The 15,243-nt window shown below is 34.0% G+C and overlaps 1 protein-coding gene across 1 annotated transcript in view; it reads right to left on the minus strand.

The window, feature by feature from the left end:
- Window positions 1-2,246: 2,246 nt before the first annotated feature.
- Window positions 2,247-15,243, minus strand: part of LOC118186593 (uncharacterized) — a 28,205-nt gene continuing 15,208 nt past the window's right edge. The window contains exons 4-5 of the mRNA XM_085814318.1: window positions 8,694-8,817; window positions 2,247-2,457 (exon numbers count right to left, since the gene is read on the minus strand). Of these exons, the coding sequence (XP_085670444.1) occupies window positions 2,338-2,457; window positions 8,694-8,817 (244 nt within the window). The 3' untranslated portion in view covers window positions 2,247-2,337. The remainder of the gene's footprint in view (window positions 2,458-8,693; window positions 8,818-15,243) is intronic.

Below are 15,243 nucleotides of genomic sequence, written 5' to 3' on the forward strand. Positions count from 1 at the left end.
AGTAGAACTTCAAGTGTATGGCCAGGAATATTTAGAAATTATTGTGTTACGAAGAAGAAACAATTTTTATTGTTGCACAAATAGAATCAAACAAATTTTGAAGGATTGTTACTATTTATGTTCTTTGCTGAATTAATAAACACTTCATATTTAATACCAAAAAGGAAAGGCTAATAAATGCCAATTTAGCATTGATCAAATATTTACGAATTTTAAGAGCTTGTTACTTTTCTTCCAGTTGTGAAATGAAGCTTTTTAATTTTTTAGCCAGATAAATCTTGGTTTAATCTTTAGCATTTTCATCTATGAAGTCATTTGCTGACTCCAGAATTAAGGAAAATAGTGCTATATTGGTAAGTATACATTTTAACTGGCTATGGATTCCTAATAATCATATTTCTGAAAGCAGTGAGAAACCAATGACAATAGCTTGCGTATATTGTAATGACAATAGCTTGCATTATTATATTCTAATAAATTTTGCCGCTGTTAAACATTTTTTTAGTAGAAGGTAGCATGTTTTGTTTACAGTATTTTTGGCGTATAATTTGAAGTTTTAAATACTGTGGGAAATATGTGTTACGTTATTTTTAAATGTACAAATAAATTTTGTTCCGTATAAAATTAAGTTAAATAAATTAGCAGACGATAAAATTGCGAAGGTAAAAATTTACTTTTAAAAAGGGGGGGGGGTCTTTCTTTCTTTTCACCATCGACGGAACAGCTGGCCCACTGGGTTAGGTGCTTTTCAGCCTGTTGGATCCCGTCGATGGAATTAAAAAAAATACATGAATAAATATAAATAAAGAGCTTAGTACTGTGTCCTCCGGGGATTGGCCACGAAACGAGGAACATTGAAGTAAGGACCAGAACATGGAAAGAAGGTGCATGGTGGGAAATGCAAAGAGTAAGCGAAACACTTTTCACTATTATCGTACATGTTAGGCATACAGTTATATTAAGGATGTGCTATAAAAATCAGGTACAGATGTAAAGATGACCAAATACACTACAAATTGTGGAATACATTAAATGAGTTCTGGATTAATCATAATATTAAATATAATTAAAAACAGAAAAAAAAAAAAACCCACAAAATATTAAGTAAATCAATATATGTACAGAGCAGGCTGCTGACGGCACGGTGTCCAAGGAAAAGAGTCACTCCAGGTTGTCAGCAATGCTTTTAGCAATGGTAGTGCAGTCTCTAATGCGGCTGAGCGCATATTTATTCTTAATTGTGTTCTTGAACCATGCTGGCATATTGATTGCAGTTGGGGGAGTCTGAAAGGTTTCAGATTTTAAGGATCGTCCAAAAAGTCTCTTTTAAAGTATAATATGATTTATCAGTAAAGATTATCTGCGGTGTTAGTTAAAAATAATATTCGAAACCACGGTATATCGAGCGGTAATTCTAACAGGGAAGCACGGTAATAATATTCAATTTGTAACTTCATTATTAAAATACTTCTCTACTGTACTATATTTCATACTTATTTCTAAGCGCTAAATAGCGCATGCCACTCGCAGAAATGATAAATATGACTCATAATGCCCGTTAGATTATTTGATATTCATGGAGGTGTCTGGCTGAGATGCAAATTATGGATCTTCCATTTTCTAGCTGATTGTGCTCTCTTACACCACGAGAGGACGCACAGGGCAAATACAGTAATTCCCTATACTCTTCCCTACTTAAAGAGCAATTGGGTACACCCATGAGATCCAGCTGACCCAATCTAGATGGTGTCGAATTTCCGTTCACCACATTTGGTTTGGTCGCCATGACAGAGAACTTTATAGACATTTCAGAGTGAAAAATGCGAAAAATCAAATATGCCTTCGCCGATGACCGAAACCAAGGATCTTCCACTCGCTAGCTTGGCTTGCTAAACATGCTTTAATCCACAGTATTAACAAAAATGAAAGAAATACATATAGATTTATTTACTTGTAAGAAATGGTTTACATGTAAAATTGTTCATGGTATCCATCCAAGGGCGAAGTTATTAAATATCATTTCCAATGCTATTCATCTCTCATTTTTCGCATTCTACGTAGCATAGCGCTCCCTTCTGGGAACATCTAAATTGTGTAAATTTACTTTAAATGGACAGTGATAACGTACTTAAGGATTAATGACCATTACTTAAACTGTAATGGACAGACTGACATGGTTACTTAAAATGTAATGAAACACAGTTCTAAGCTCACAAACATATTTCTTAATTTAATAGATTAATAGGACTGCGGTACATCGTGTTTCCTATGTTCGAAGCATATTTTCTGTCAGTATTCATTATTACAATATTTATTCCAGAAAACGAAAAGATATAATTAACAAACTTTTCTATCTTTGTTCCTTCGCGCATTTAACTTTGATTCCAACAAAAGTCTGTAATTCTTCGTTTGCGCACTTAGCCATTGTTTCATTACAGGATAGCTTTCTTTATAATTCTGGAAAAAAAAATTTCATAATTTAGAATGAAACACAAGGAAATAAAAATTAAATACACAAAATAAAAAATTATTTCAAATGAAATACGTTACGTTCTATTCCGAAAAATGTCCATTTATGCACGATTCAGTCGGAAAAATTAAACTTCAATTTTGAAACACCCACAACCGTTATTATAGCCAGTAAAACTTTCAAAAACTTAATTTTTTTTTTCATAATTGTTCGAACAAAATCACAGCAGATTTTAATTTTAATTTTATGTATACGGTACGTAGTATTTAAAGAAGCCAATTATTTTCTAAAGAAAGAGCAACTTTAAAATATTTATCATGATGGTAATGCTAACAAAATATTTAGTATTAAAGATCACAGCCATCCAAGTAAAATAAATTTGCTAAAGAACATTAATCTGAAATTAAAACTTAATATCAGAATATCATTCAATTATTTTTTTTTTCGATGTTTCAATTTAAGTGCTGCGAAAATTCATTTCTGGCCTTTCAAAGATTTGCTCAGATTCTATCCTCATCCACGTTTTTACTATTTTTTAGACACTGATTCTAATAATCGAAGGTAAATTGTCTTTGACTTAGTCAAACGTTTAGGTTCTTTTTTCCATTGAAGTATTTGTTTTTAATAAAAATTTTTAATGTTTTGATACTACTAGCTTAGGATACATTGAAAGCTAGCTCATTTAGACAAAAAAAAAAAAAAAAATCCGGTTGTTCAATTCAGTTATAATTGAGAACATTTTACGTAGAATGGCTGAGCTCAAAATCCAATCAAAACAAAGTATCTTCGTTTTGATGATGCTGTTTGAGAAGAAATCAAACTTTTTATAATGTGATGATTTAAATAAACGAAATCATTTACAGTTTAGTAAAAACTATGATGGTCCAGAAATGTTGCTACCTTCTTTGTCTATAAACAGCGACAGTATTGATTTTCACGTTGAGTTTTTCGTTAGGCTTTGCCAGAAATTGCAGCGGAATTGAGAAAAGTTAAATAATTATACAGAGGAGCACCACTGAGTTTAGGATAAATCATAAAACTCCGATTTCTTCATTTATGATACGTTTCTATCATCCACATCCAGTGGAGTCAATTTCTTTTAATTTTTTTTAATTACTTTTGCGAGACAGAGGGACTTGAACTTCTTGACCTTTTCTGGTATTTTGGAACAGCAATTTCGGTACAATATCTAAAAGTTCGCTCACAGAACTAACTTTCTTTATAATGTCACTTTTTCTTTGCTGTTAATAAATTGTGCTTGCCTAATACTTAAAAAATTAATTGTAAATGAATTCGGGTAAATACGAGCTAGTTTGTGTCAGAAAGTCTTGCAGTCATTTTCATCTGTTTGCAGACTGTAACTCTGTAGACAGATCAACAAGTAGTCAATGATTTTAAATCTTTGCTTAATGAGTGAACTTGCAGTTCTATTGCGTGTACTCCGAAGTACTTTACTTCAGCAAAACTCCTATACTTTTAAACTGCTATACGACTCAAGCAACAGTTGGAACAACATCAAGTTAGTTGCAACATTCTTAGAAATTTCGTTTGCCTAAATAGATTACCGTCGAGGGTTTCCAGTTATCCTTGATTTTGATTCTGATTGGCTAAGTTTTCTGTAGCACCACGTTGAAAACAGTATTTAGTTTCGTTGTAAAATACTGCGAGAAAAATCTACCCTTTAAAATAGTTCAGAGACTGTTTCTAGAACAATTGTTTATTGCTTCGCATATTTTTCAGACAATACCTTCCTTAGGATCAAATTTACGATATTTGTTGATGAATTTTGGAAGATTCCGAAGCTATCTTCAGCAATGTGATTTAGTTTTAATATGATAAACTCCCAATTAACAGGGGTAATACCAGGGCTGAAGTCAAAAGTTAACACAAAATCACAGTTAATCGCGTGAAATTAAAAATAAAGTTAAAGAAATGACCCACATTACAATTAAAAGAAAAATATTATTTACAATTTATCTATAATTTAGTCTCCAGAATAAATTCAGCTGTGTGCGTAAATTAAACCAGTGCTCAGATTAAATCAGCATTCAGTCCAATGTACTGTATTTTATTTTCTCTCTCTCTCTCATTCTCAAGTACAAGCACACTCTTTTTCTCTTTCTGTTTCTTAGGCTCAATTTTGGTTACTCGAATAGCAACCAAAGTGAAACAAAATGAATACCTGTACACTTGATTTAAATTTAAGATGGACAATTTACTTTCAATGAATGATATATCTATATTTGTATATTCCGGATTACGTACAATTACATTACATATATTGTGGATTAAAAAGCTCTTAAATGTTGTGCTATCATTCGCCGTCATTGCTGTTAGCCTATGTATTTTCTTTTCCTTTTCGTATTTTATGTTGATAGTTTTTATTTTACACGCATAGTTTGTGATAGTAATTTTCCCATTATTTTGCAATAACTAAGCTTACCAAATTTTTACAGACATGGCTGGTTAATATGCTTCCAGATAATTTAGAGGTAACTGTAACTGCTACTGCTTGGAGTTGCTGTTAATCAAGGTTCCTAAATTATCCTAAGAAAGTATTTTACTGATCTTGGCTGTTAATTTTCCAGTTTTCTCCTCCATTCCACTTGCTCAGTCAGGCGGTTTGCATAAACAAAGAGCACATAATAGATGGTATCAAAAATAAGATATCCTTGCATATCAGAAAGATAGATTACAAAAAGATATTCGGCTAGCAATTATTCCCGCAACTAAATAATACTCTGAAGGGGTTAACTACATTTGCGAAAAGGTCTCCGTTTTCACACTGAGAAGATTTTGATGCAGATGAAACTTTCAAACTGCAATTCACCTTTAACAAAATCTGTGATCAATGATCATATTTCAAGTTGTAGCTTAATTCGGTAAGATATCTAGCAACTATTATTCTGTCTCTGCTTTACAGTACTTCCGGCAGCAGTGGCGTAGCGAGCTTAACTGGCGCCCCATATCCGCGTTCTCTTTGAGTTATTTCCAACTATTATTGTACTGTGTGTCCTACTTATTGTACTTACTTTCAAAATAATTTTGTTTATTCCTTCCAGCTTCTCATCAATTAAGGGGGCACAGGACCTTTGGGCTCGTCGAAACGATCATAAAAATACTCAAACTCAAAAACTCATATTATATAATTAAAAAGTTATACTTTTCTTTTACTTTATACCTTAAACAGATTTGGAAATGAAATAAATAAATGAAATGAACATTGTAAATAAATAAATAATTTGTAAATTAAAAATTTTTAAATGTAAATAAGAGACATGTAAATAAAAATTGTCAAATGTTGCGCGCATCATAAATTTCAAAATATTGCATATAGAAAACAATTTTTGGTAAAAATGTATTTGAAATACATTAACCTCTAATGTAAAACCAAAATATATAAAAAAAATCAAATCTTAAATTTGAAAAATTAAGAAAACATTTTTAAAATTTAAAAATATGTAATTTTTTATCACTTTTTGAAGGTAAATATATGTATATATATTGACATATGTAAATTTTTTGGTTTTAGCATGCAGAGTAACAACAGTAGCATGCACACTTAAATTTTTATAGGCGTAGCATATATGGTTTGATAATAAGACTGCGCGGAAACTTGAAAATTATCAATTTGAGAAAATCGAATTTAAAGATACAACATCACTTTTCTCTAATGTATATTTCTCTACTCCTTCATTTTGTTTATGAAGCTCATCAGCTTCCTTTTTTTCCCTTCTTCTAGTAATTCGAGCCTCTAAAGTATTGCCCTGGGCTCGCTTCTGTGCGAATTTAATACGAATTCTATTTGCTTCTGCCGCAAATGCTACACAGTTAGCTCCAGGTATACATTCTAGTTCTTTCATGACGAACAGCGTTGCCTGTTTTCCATCATTTAAAGTTGGCTACTGCTAAATTTGCAGAAATTTCTACAATTTTCCTACTGTTATTTGTTGTTTTCGGACAAAACGTCCAGATCAATGAATTTAGTGACTCGTTCATATTTTGCGTTCGACCACCAGTGCATCTCTTTAGCAAGTCTGGATGGGACAAATCTTTAAATACAGGTTTTATAGCATCCATAACTGCAATAGGAACTGAATTTTTGTGTTTAAAGTTTTCATTTGTGCCATTTACAACTGCTCTTTTGTATGCGCACCAAGAATCAACACCGTCGGGACAAAAGTCATGAGTTATTTCATTATCATTTGAAAGTTTATGGTACCAAATAGCACATATCGCTTTTTGCATATCATGGTAATTGTCAGAATGCTTCCTAATGGCATTACCATAATATGATGTAATTTGATCTTTTAGAACATCCGTAAGTCGACCTTTACCGCTAAGACGTTTCTTGTCATACAGTTTCTTGCCACGGAATTCCTGTTTTAATTTCCTCAAATGGGCACCCATTCATTTTTGAATGTGGCCTACACATTCTATCTTCGAAATCGGAACATTATACGGGCTATCCTTCGTAAGGGGTAAGAAAGTTTTACAATTTCCATCACCTATATAATTAACGTAACGAGCATTATACTTTTCTTCGGATCGCGAAAACATATTTAACATACCATTCACTTCCATTTGTGCAGGTGAACCTAAATGATTCTTACTGCATACTTTGTTAAGTTCCATTTTCCATTTCAAATAGCTTTCCTTTGAGGATATATTTTTTCCAGTCTCACAACCTTTGCAGTAGGAACTTGAAACATAACGATCAATAACTTTACCCGTTTCACCACCAATAATGGAAGTTACACCGAAACGTGAAGAATGTCCTCTGGTTTTCCATGTGCCATCTCCGCTGACGGTCAAATCTGAAGAACCAGTCATTTTTATTTCTTTGTCAGCTGCTATCTTCGTACTATTTTCCATAATATTACGTGTAGCAGCATGCATATGACTTACAATTTTGTCGTATGACTTCTGTGTTACAGGTGGTGGTAGATCCATAATTCCACAAAATGTTCTGGATTCTGTCAATCCTTTTCCAATATACCTCATTGCTAAAGTAAATCTTCTGTTTAAATCAGAAGCATTTTGTTTTTCACCTACAAGCTTGGAATTTCTTATAGATGTTAGTACTCCACAAGAGCAGCATGAAATATGTATTTTTATGGTTAAACCATATACTACTTCAGAAGTAATACTAATTTTATTGTGACAAATATGACAGCATAAGTATTCTTCTAATCCAGAAAATAATAAACTTTTATCAATGATTGTATACCCTTCAAATTCGCCGTCACCTGATACTACTAAATGATCTAGAAGTTTTTATGCTGATGCAGAGACATTTGCATCTTTATCATTAATTCTTGTCTACTGATTTCCACAAAAATTATTGCTTTTCCTTTTCTTCGGTCTTTGACCTGAAGCTCTTTGAAGATACAAACTTTTGATATTATTATTCATTATTAAATTCCAAAACAAATATCTTTACATAAACGTTTACTCAGTAAAACAAACTTGATATGAAAGACCGAAATAGAAACACTCAAACGACGTTAGATTTAGCAGCGTGGTAATAAGAATTATCATGTAAACAAACTACCAGCAGTGAAGTTGAGTAGTTGCCGTCCTTCTTCCCCTACACAAAAAGGAAAATTAAAAAAAAAAAAAAAAAAAAAAACAGTATTAAATATTTCTTTGCATAATAATAAAAATATGAGCTCGTATACAGGGTAACCAAAACGTAAACAACCAACATATTTGTCCCTTTAAACGAGCGTCGCTGATTTACTATACGATATAAACTTTCATAACTCAAGAAATAATGCGAATTTTATAACGCGGATTTTGCATTTTGTTCAGAAATGTTTATATATTCATAAAATGTAAAAATCTGAAAATCGATTTTTTTGAAGATTTAAAGGTCCTGTGCCCTCTTCTAAAGAGACATCAACAATCTCATTGCTCGCAGGAATGCATTTAAGCAAACGAAGAACATTGTTGGTAATGTGTCCTACGAATAACATCTTATAAGTCAAATGAATGCTTTATACTCTCAAATTTGTGTTATATTACGTACGGAACATCTGTTGAAAACGTAACTCAACCTATCGACATCTAAAACCTTTTAGAATATTAGACTAAATAAGCGCATAAAAAACTAGCTGTAAAACTCAAATATGTGAAAAAAGCGCTTTTTAAGCTTTTAATATACTTTTTTTATTTCGGAAGGAAAATAAAAATATTTTAGATATTTTCTGAAAGATTTTACTTTTCTTAATTTATCCTGGTAACACTTCCATCTGAATAGAGACCGAGCCAACGGCGAGAAACCATATTCTTGAAGAATTCTGGCTGATAATTCTTCTAGTACAGCTTCTATATCGATGCGATCACTGAAAAACAGTAATTAAAATGTTAAGTTTATTTAGTAATTTTTTTCACTTCTCCTAAAAGTAAAATCCTAAAGCATTTCACAAAGCCTGTTCTCTATTTTATCAAACAAATATAAGAAAACATTTTCCGTTGAGTATATAAATTGTCAGCGCCCTTATACCAGTTAGATTAGAATATGTTTCTCTGAGCACTCTGAGATTCTTAGTCATGCGGATTTTAATTACTTACTAGCGGACAAGCCCGCCAGCTGAGCGGGCTGAAGCCCGCTTATCATTGTTCTTTTTTAAAAGATATCCTACGTTAAATTTGGCCGGTATTGAAAAGTTGAACCGAACTACCATTTTTTAGCGGCATTCCGCGGGCTTCCCCCCGCTTTTTTCACCTATGCATCCAGAAGTTACCGCATACACGATACACATGCGGAGAATCACGAAAACACCCATGCTGCCATCCCTTTCGCGGGTATTCGAAAGTTGGTCCGAAATACCAGTGTTCAGCGCTTTTGGGCGGGCTGCGCCCGCGCAAAACAGTGTTCACGTGTGCATGCAAAAGATACTGCATACACCGTACACATGCGTAAAATCACGAAATCACCCCTCCAGCCAGCCCGCTGTCCGGGATTCGAAAGTTGGACCGAAATACAATTTTTAAGCGATTTTGCGCGTGCTGTGCCCGCCTTATTTACGTATGCATGCAGAAGATAGTGCATAAACGATACACATACGTAAAATCAAGAAAACACCCATGGAGTCAGCCCTATCGCCGGGATCGAAAGTTAGACCGAACTACCAGTGTTCATCGTTTTTGCGCGGGCTGCCCCCGCTTTATTCACATATGCATCCAGAAGTCACTGCATACACGTTACACATGCAGAAAATCACGAAAACACCGATGTAGGCAGCCCGCTCGCCGGGATTCGAAAGTTGGATCCAACTACCAGTGTTCAGCGGTTTTGCGGGGGCTGCGCCCGGTTTATTCAGTTATGCATCCAGAAGATACTGCATACATTATGCATATGTGGGAAATCACGAAAACACCCATGCAGCCAGCCCGCTCACGGTGATTTTAAATTTGGTCCGAACCACCAGTGTTCAGCGCCTTTGCCGCTATTCATTGTTCGTGTGTATAAGAGTTCCTAATGTAATTTCGCTGGTATTCGAAAGTTGGAACGAACTACCGGTGTCCAGCGGTTTTGTGCGGGCTGCGCCCGCTTTATTAAAGTTTGCATCCAGAATATACTGCATACACGATACACATGCGTAAAATCACGAAAACACCCATGCAGCCAGCCCGCAAATTTTCGGGATTCGAAAGTTGGAACGAATTAACATTGTCCAGCCGTTTTGCGCGGGCAGCGCCCGCTTTATTAAATTATGCATCCAAAATATACTGCATACACGATACACATGCGGAAAATCACGAAAACACCCATACAGCCAGGCCGTTGGCCTTTATTCGAAAGTTGGACCGAATTACCAGTGTTCAGCTATTTTACCCGCTTTATTCGCGTATGCATCTAAAAGACACTGCATACACGTTACACATGCGGAAAATCACGAAAACACGCATGCAGTCATCCAGGTTGCCGGGATTCGAATGTTGGACCGAACTACCAGGTTTCAGCGGTTTTGCGCGGTCTGCGCCCGCTTTATTAACGTCTGCATGCAGAAGATACTGCATACGCATTTGACATGCAGAAAATAAAGAAAACACTCATGCAGCCAGCCCGTTTGCCAGGATTCGAAAGTTCGACCAAACTATCAGTGTTATGCGGCTTTGCGCGGGCTGCGCCCGCTTTATTCACATATGCATCCAGAAGATACTCCATACAGTATACACATGCGTAAAATCACGAAAACACCCATGGAGCCTGCCTGTTCGCCGGTATTCGAAAGTTGGACCGATACTTAATGTTCATTTCAGTCAGTTCTTCGACACTGCTTTCTTGGTTGTTATCTGAGACGCAACAAATATCAATGCTTCGGGATCAGAGAGGAATATACTTGAATGCATGTGGTTAAAAATTAAGAAATCACAACAAAAGATAACAGTCAAGAGACGAATATAAATGTTAGTCACGGGTGAAAAAGGAACGGACTGGCCTTGCAAAGACTCGACTCCTAATATAACAGAGGAAATGAAATGTTTTATTGCCGCTTCTACGACAAAAAGAAATGAAACTTCAGTGATTACTATAGTTGTAAATGCAATCGAAGTAAAAAAATAATAATAATAAATAATAAATGATGGCTTTAGTGAAGTGAATTGAATGAGGGTATTACAAACGTAATTTAAAAGAAAAAAAAAACGTTAACGGCTGTGGAATAGAAAATTAACAAAGGAATAAAATGTGTGATCGTCGCTATAAACAAAGAAATTACTTCCATCCACTAAAAAAAGAAAAAAAAAAAAAAAAAAAAAAAAAAAGAAATTTAAAAGTATATCTTAATGAAGAAATTGTTGATCTTAACGAAAATATTGACTAAAAATTTTTTAAAATATAAAAGAGGATTTTAAAAATTATTATTGTAAAGCTAGATTTCTGCATCGTCTTTTCATGCCCTCTATTAAATTGTATGAGATTATTTCATTCTCACTTGCAGACGTTCATGGTGGTATGTTCATGGTGGTTCATGGTGGTAGATATGATTGATATCCATCTTCCTATTTCAAGATTTCCTATCAAGAATAAAATTTTTAAACACGTTTTAATAAAATGACAAAAAATATTGAACAAGGCAGGTATAGGAAGATTAAATCACGAATACCTCCCACAAGTATCCCTAAAAAGAATAAAAATAAATTTCCTGCTTGTACAATTAGCAACAAATCATGGAAAGTTTCCATCTTATTTCCAGCGATTATTAAAAGGAAATGTAAGATGTGGGCTCAAAACACTAGCACATCTAGCAAATGCTAGCTATTATATTTTGCAATGTCCATTATTTTCAATTATTAGAGCAAAGCATGTACCAAGATTTGCAACGAAAATTCCATGGAAAGATTTATTCTGAAATACAAGATGTGTCTACACTTCAGTAAATTACGAAATATATTATTGGAAACGAAGGCACGATGACTATAAATAATCGATATGTATAAATGTATGATATGTATAAATGTATATGTATAAATGTATATGATTGTATAAATGAATTCTCAAATATTTAAGAGCAGATAAAGATTATAATATGTCCTATCTACATATATAAAGAGCAAGAGAAAATTATATCAAGTCTTTTTTCCATCCATCCATTTGCATATGTTTATTGATTCATTTATTATATTAGTTATTAGTATATTAGTTATTTATTCTAGTTATTATTTAAAGTTATTATTTATTCTAGTTATTTTATATTATGTTCCATTTGCATATGTTTATTCATCATTCCATTTGCATGTTTCCCTTCCTTAACCTACTACTTTATATGTTTAAAAAAGGACCTGTGGCCTCTTTGAGGAGCTTAACCAAATTTCCAGTCGAGCGGTTTAACCAATGTTAATGATGTCAGCCTTACGGCTACAGATGCTGACCGGATGGCTGATCACTTGTTTCGGCAATTTCAGCACAGCATTTAAAATTATCTACCCGGGGTATTCTTCTTTGAACTGGCGAGAGTTCAAAATTTAAAGATAGACAGATAGTGTACATCGAGCTAACGTCTGGAAGATTCGTGGTTCGAATTTCGTGCGACGGCATAGCTGCTTTCTCTCGTTTTGTAAGGATCTTAAGTTTTACTAACGTTTATTTTTATTTTAAATCTTTACTATCACTTCTTATTTTCTACTTCCGGCCAGAATTAAAAGCTTTAACTTATTTATGCGAATTCGTCTGGCGAACACCAAGTACTTAAGTTGTGGCTTTTTGCCAAGCGTGAGAGAGGAAGGAGTTAGTCGAAGCAGACCGCTTGCCTTAGCAGTTTTACTCGGTTGCTGGTTGCCTTCCAGGCCAGAGGTTTAATCCTCGTGATAATTTTTAAACGTATTGTAGTGTTAACAGTTCTCTGTACTACATACGGCTTCCTGTTAATATAAGGCTAATCTTCCACGTAGGCCCTTGTTTATTATTCAAAAGTTAAGTTAGAGTTTAGTTAAATATTTTTATATTCTTACGTTCAGACCACAAGTAGTTGGTCTCTGTATTCCGAAGTACGGAAATTATTGTAAAGAGTGAAAAATAAAGGGTTTCGTATACCCTTCCTGTGTATCTTGTCTACTTCCCACATTTATTGAACATAGCTTTACTAAGCTCCCTGTTCCGAGTCAGGTCCTTGCATGTTCCCAAAGAAAGTAAGGCGGAACATTGAACCTGATAGTTTCTCTCCATAAAACTGCTCAGGTTTCTAAAATGTTATCATCATGCATTAGAAAAATGCCACGGAATGTACATAAGACGAAGCTCAATATGGTAAAAGACCTAATCGCTGGGATTTTTCTATTCTGGAGGCCAAATTCTGCACAAACAGAAAACTAGTTTAAAATAAAGGATCTACGTGGGGGAGGAGGGAAGAATAAGCTTGGGCCCAGGCAATAGATTTCGTTTAGCCGGTAATAAAAAGGAATATCCTACAAAATGTTCATTATATACGTATTAATTATATTTACCGTATCACCTCGTTTTTTTTCTCTTTTGCTTTTAAATGATTTTATCTTTCGAAAATCGAGAGCGGTAGTTATGCGAATAATTTAATTTTCAGAGGAGAGGTTATAATAAGAATATAGTAAATAAAAGTTAGTCATAGATAAACTGTACAGGAACCTATCCAATATTATTTCTTTAAAAAAAACTTACATTCCAATAAGACTACACAATAATATTAATATTACAGTATCTAATAAGCTGCCTTCATTTCTATATCCCCATAACTTGGAATCTCTCGTGTTCTTATTGTTGTCTCTGTTACTCCTTAGATCTCAAATCAGCCATAAATAATTACAGCAGGTGAATGTGAAGCTGGCTCAGTGAAATTTTAGATGCCATTTCGTGTTTGCTTAGCTGTGATTGGTGAGTTCTTGTATTAGGTTGGCATGAAGTTCAGCAATTAGAAGAGAAAGATTTCATACAGTCATTTGAAGGTTGGCGTTATTCCGTAATGCACGCATTCTGCTACTTCTGTCATTCTCCTCTGAAAAATGAGCTTTTACTTACTCGTCATGGCCTAATCTCCGGATATTCAGAGCAAATGGCTTATGCAGCACTATTACTATTCAATAGATGAATCGGATTATACGGAGCATTCCATCAGGTGTAGCGTTAAGAAAAGTTCACTATTTGATTTCTTTAAAAATCTAAGATCAGACTCAGAAGCCCCAGAAAGGTCAAAAAATGAAGAAAAAGCGTCATCTTCAGAAACCCTCATTGAAGGATCTTCACCATCTGAATTAATACAAGATGTCAGAATTGATAAATTTAAGTACTTACTTGAAGAGCATCAAAAGAAACCAGAAGCTGATTTTACTGCCCTTCTGCATTTTACTCCAAGCCATAATCTAAAGATTTGCCGAAAGTAAAGAACCCACAAAATCTAAAGAATCTGTTCCTGAAGAAACTAAAACTCCTGATGAAAATTGGAAAATCCCAAATAAAACGTGCAAACAACCCGACCATGATAATGAAAGGAAATTTCACAAGAAAATCAGTTTGAAAAACTATACCAAGATTTAAGTAATGCTACCGAAACAGCTGAGCAAATTCACTCGAAGATGAAAGTAACAGTAAAATTCGGCCTATTGTAATATTCCAGGACGACATTGGTTGGCTTTTCCTTCCAAATTATAAGCAAAATGTGCAAGTAGGAATGTGAAGCTCAGATGAGAGGCAAATATATCTTTCTGTATACGAAATTAATAGGAAAATTGGGAATGGGAAAATTGTTAATTACATGTAACAAAGTAAAATTAATTTTCGTATTTACCAACTGGACAATGAGAAACAACTAAAGCAATTATTAAAAACTAATCGAAATCCCTCTCCGAAGAAGCAATTTTTCAGAATCTCAAGGATAGAAAATTTCCAGTTCTATAGTTAAGCAGTTAATAAGGAGAACAGACGATTCTATAATTAAACTACCAGCACATTTCATAGGACGCGATAATTCTAAAGAAGGGAAGAAGTAAACAATATTGTCAGCTATAATGTGACTATCGAAACCATTTCAAAAGAAACCCAAACTCCTCACCCAGTGCTACCAGTGCCAGTGCTTAAGGCACACTTGTAGTGGAACATAATTTAATGTTTTTATACAATTATTAATATTTCCTAAGTGGCAACATGATGTAATGTTTTGAAAAGTTATTAAGATTCGCCGTGTGGCAACAACGAGTCGAGCTGAAAACGTCGTTACTTCGAACGTTCCTTGATAAGCGTTGCGTAAGCTTTATTTCTTAAAAGTTTGTTATATTTTTATGTAAAATAAGTAACATGT

The sequence above is a fragment of the Stegodyphus dumicola genome, chromosome 4 (genome assembly GCF_044657685.1).
Source record: "Stegodyphus dumicola isolate Sdum_Otavi_A_Nest chromosome 4, ASM4465768v1".
NCBI classification, from domain to species: domain Eukaryota; kingdom Metazoa; phylum Arthropoda; class Arachnida; order Araneae; family Eresidae; genus Stegodyphus; species Stegodyphus dumicola.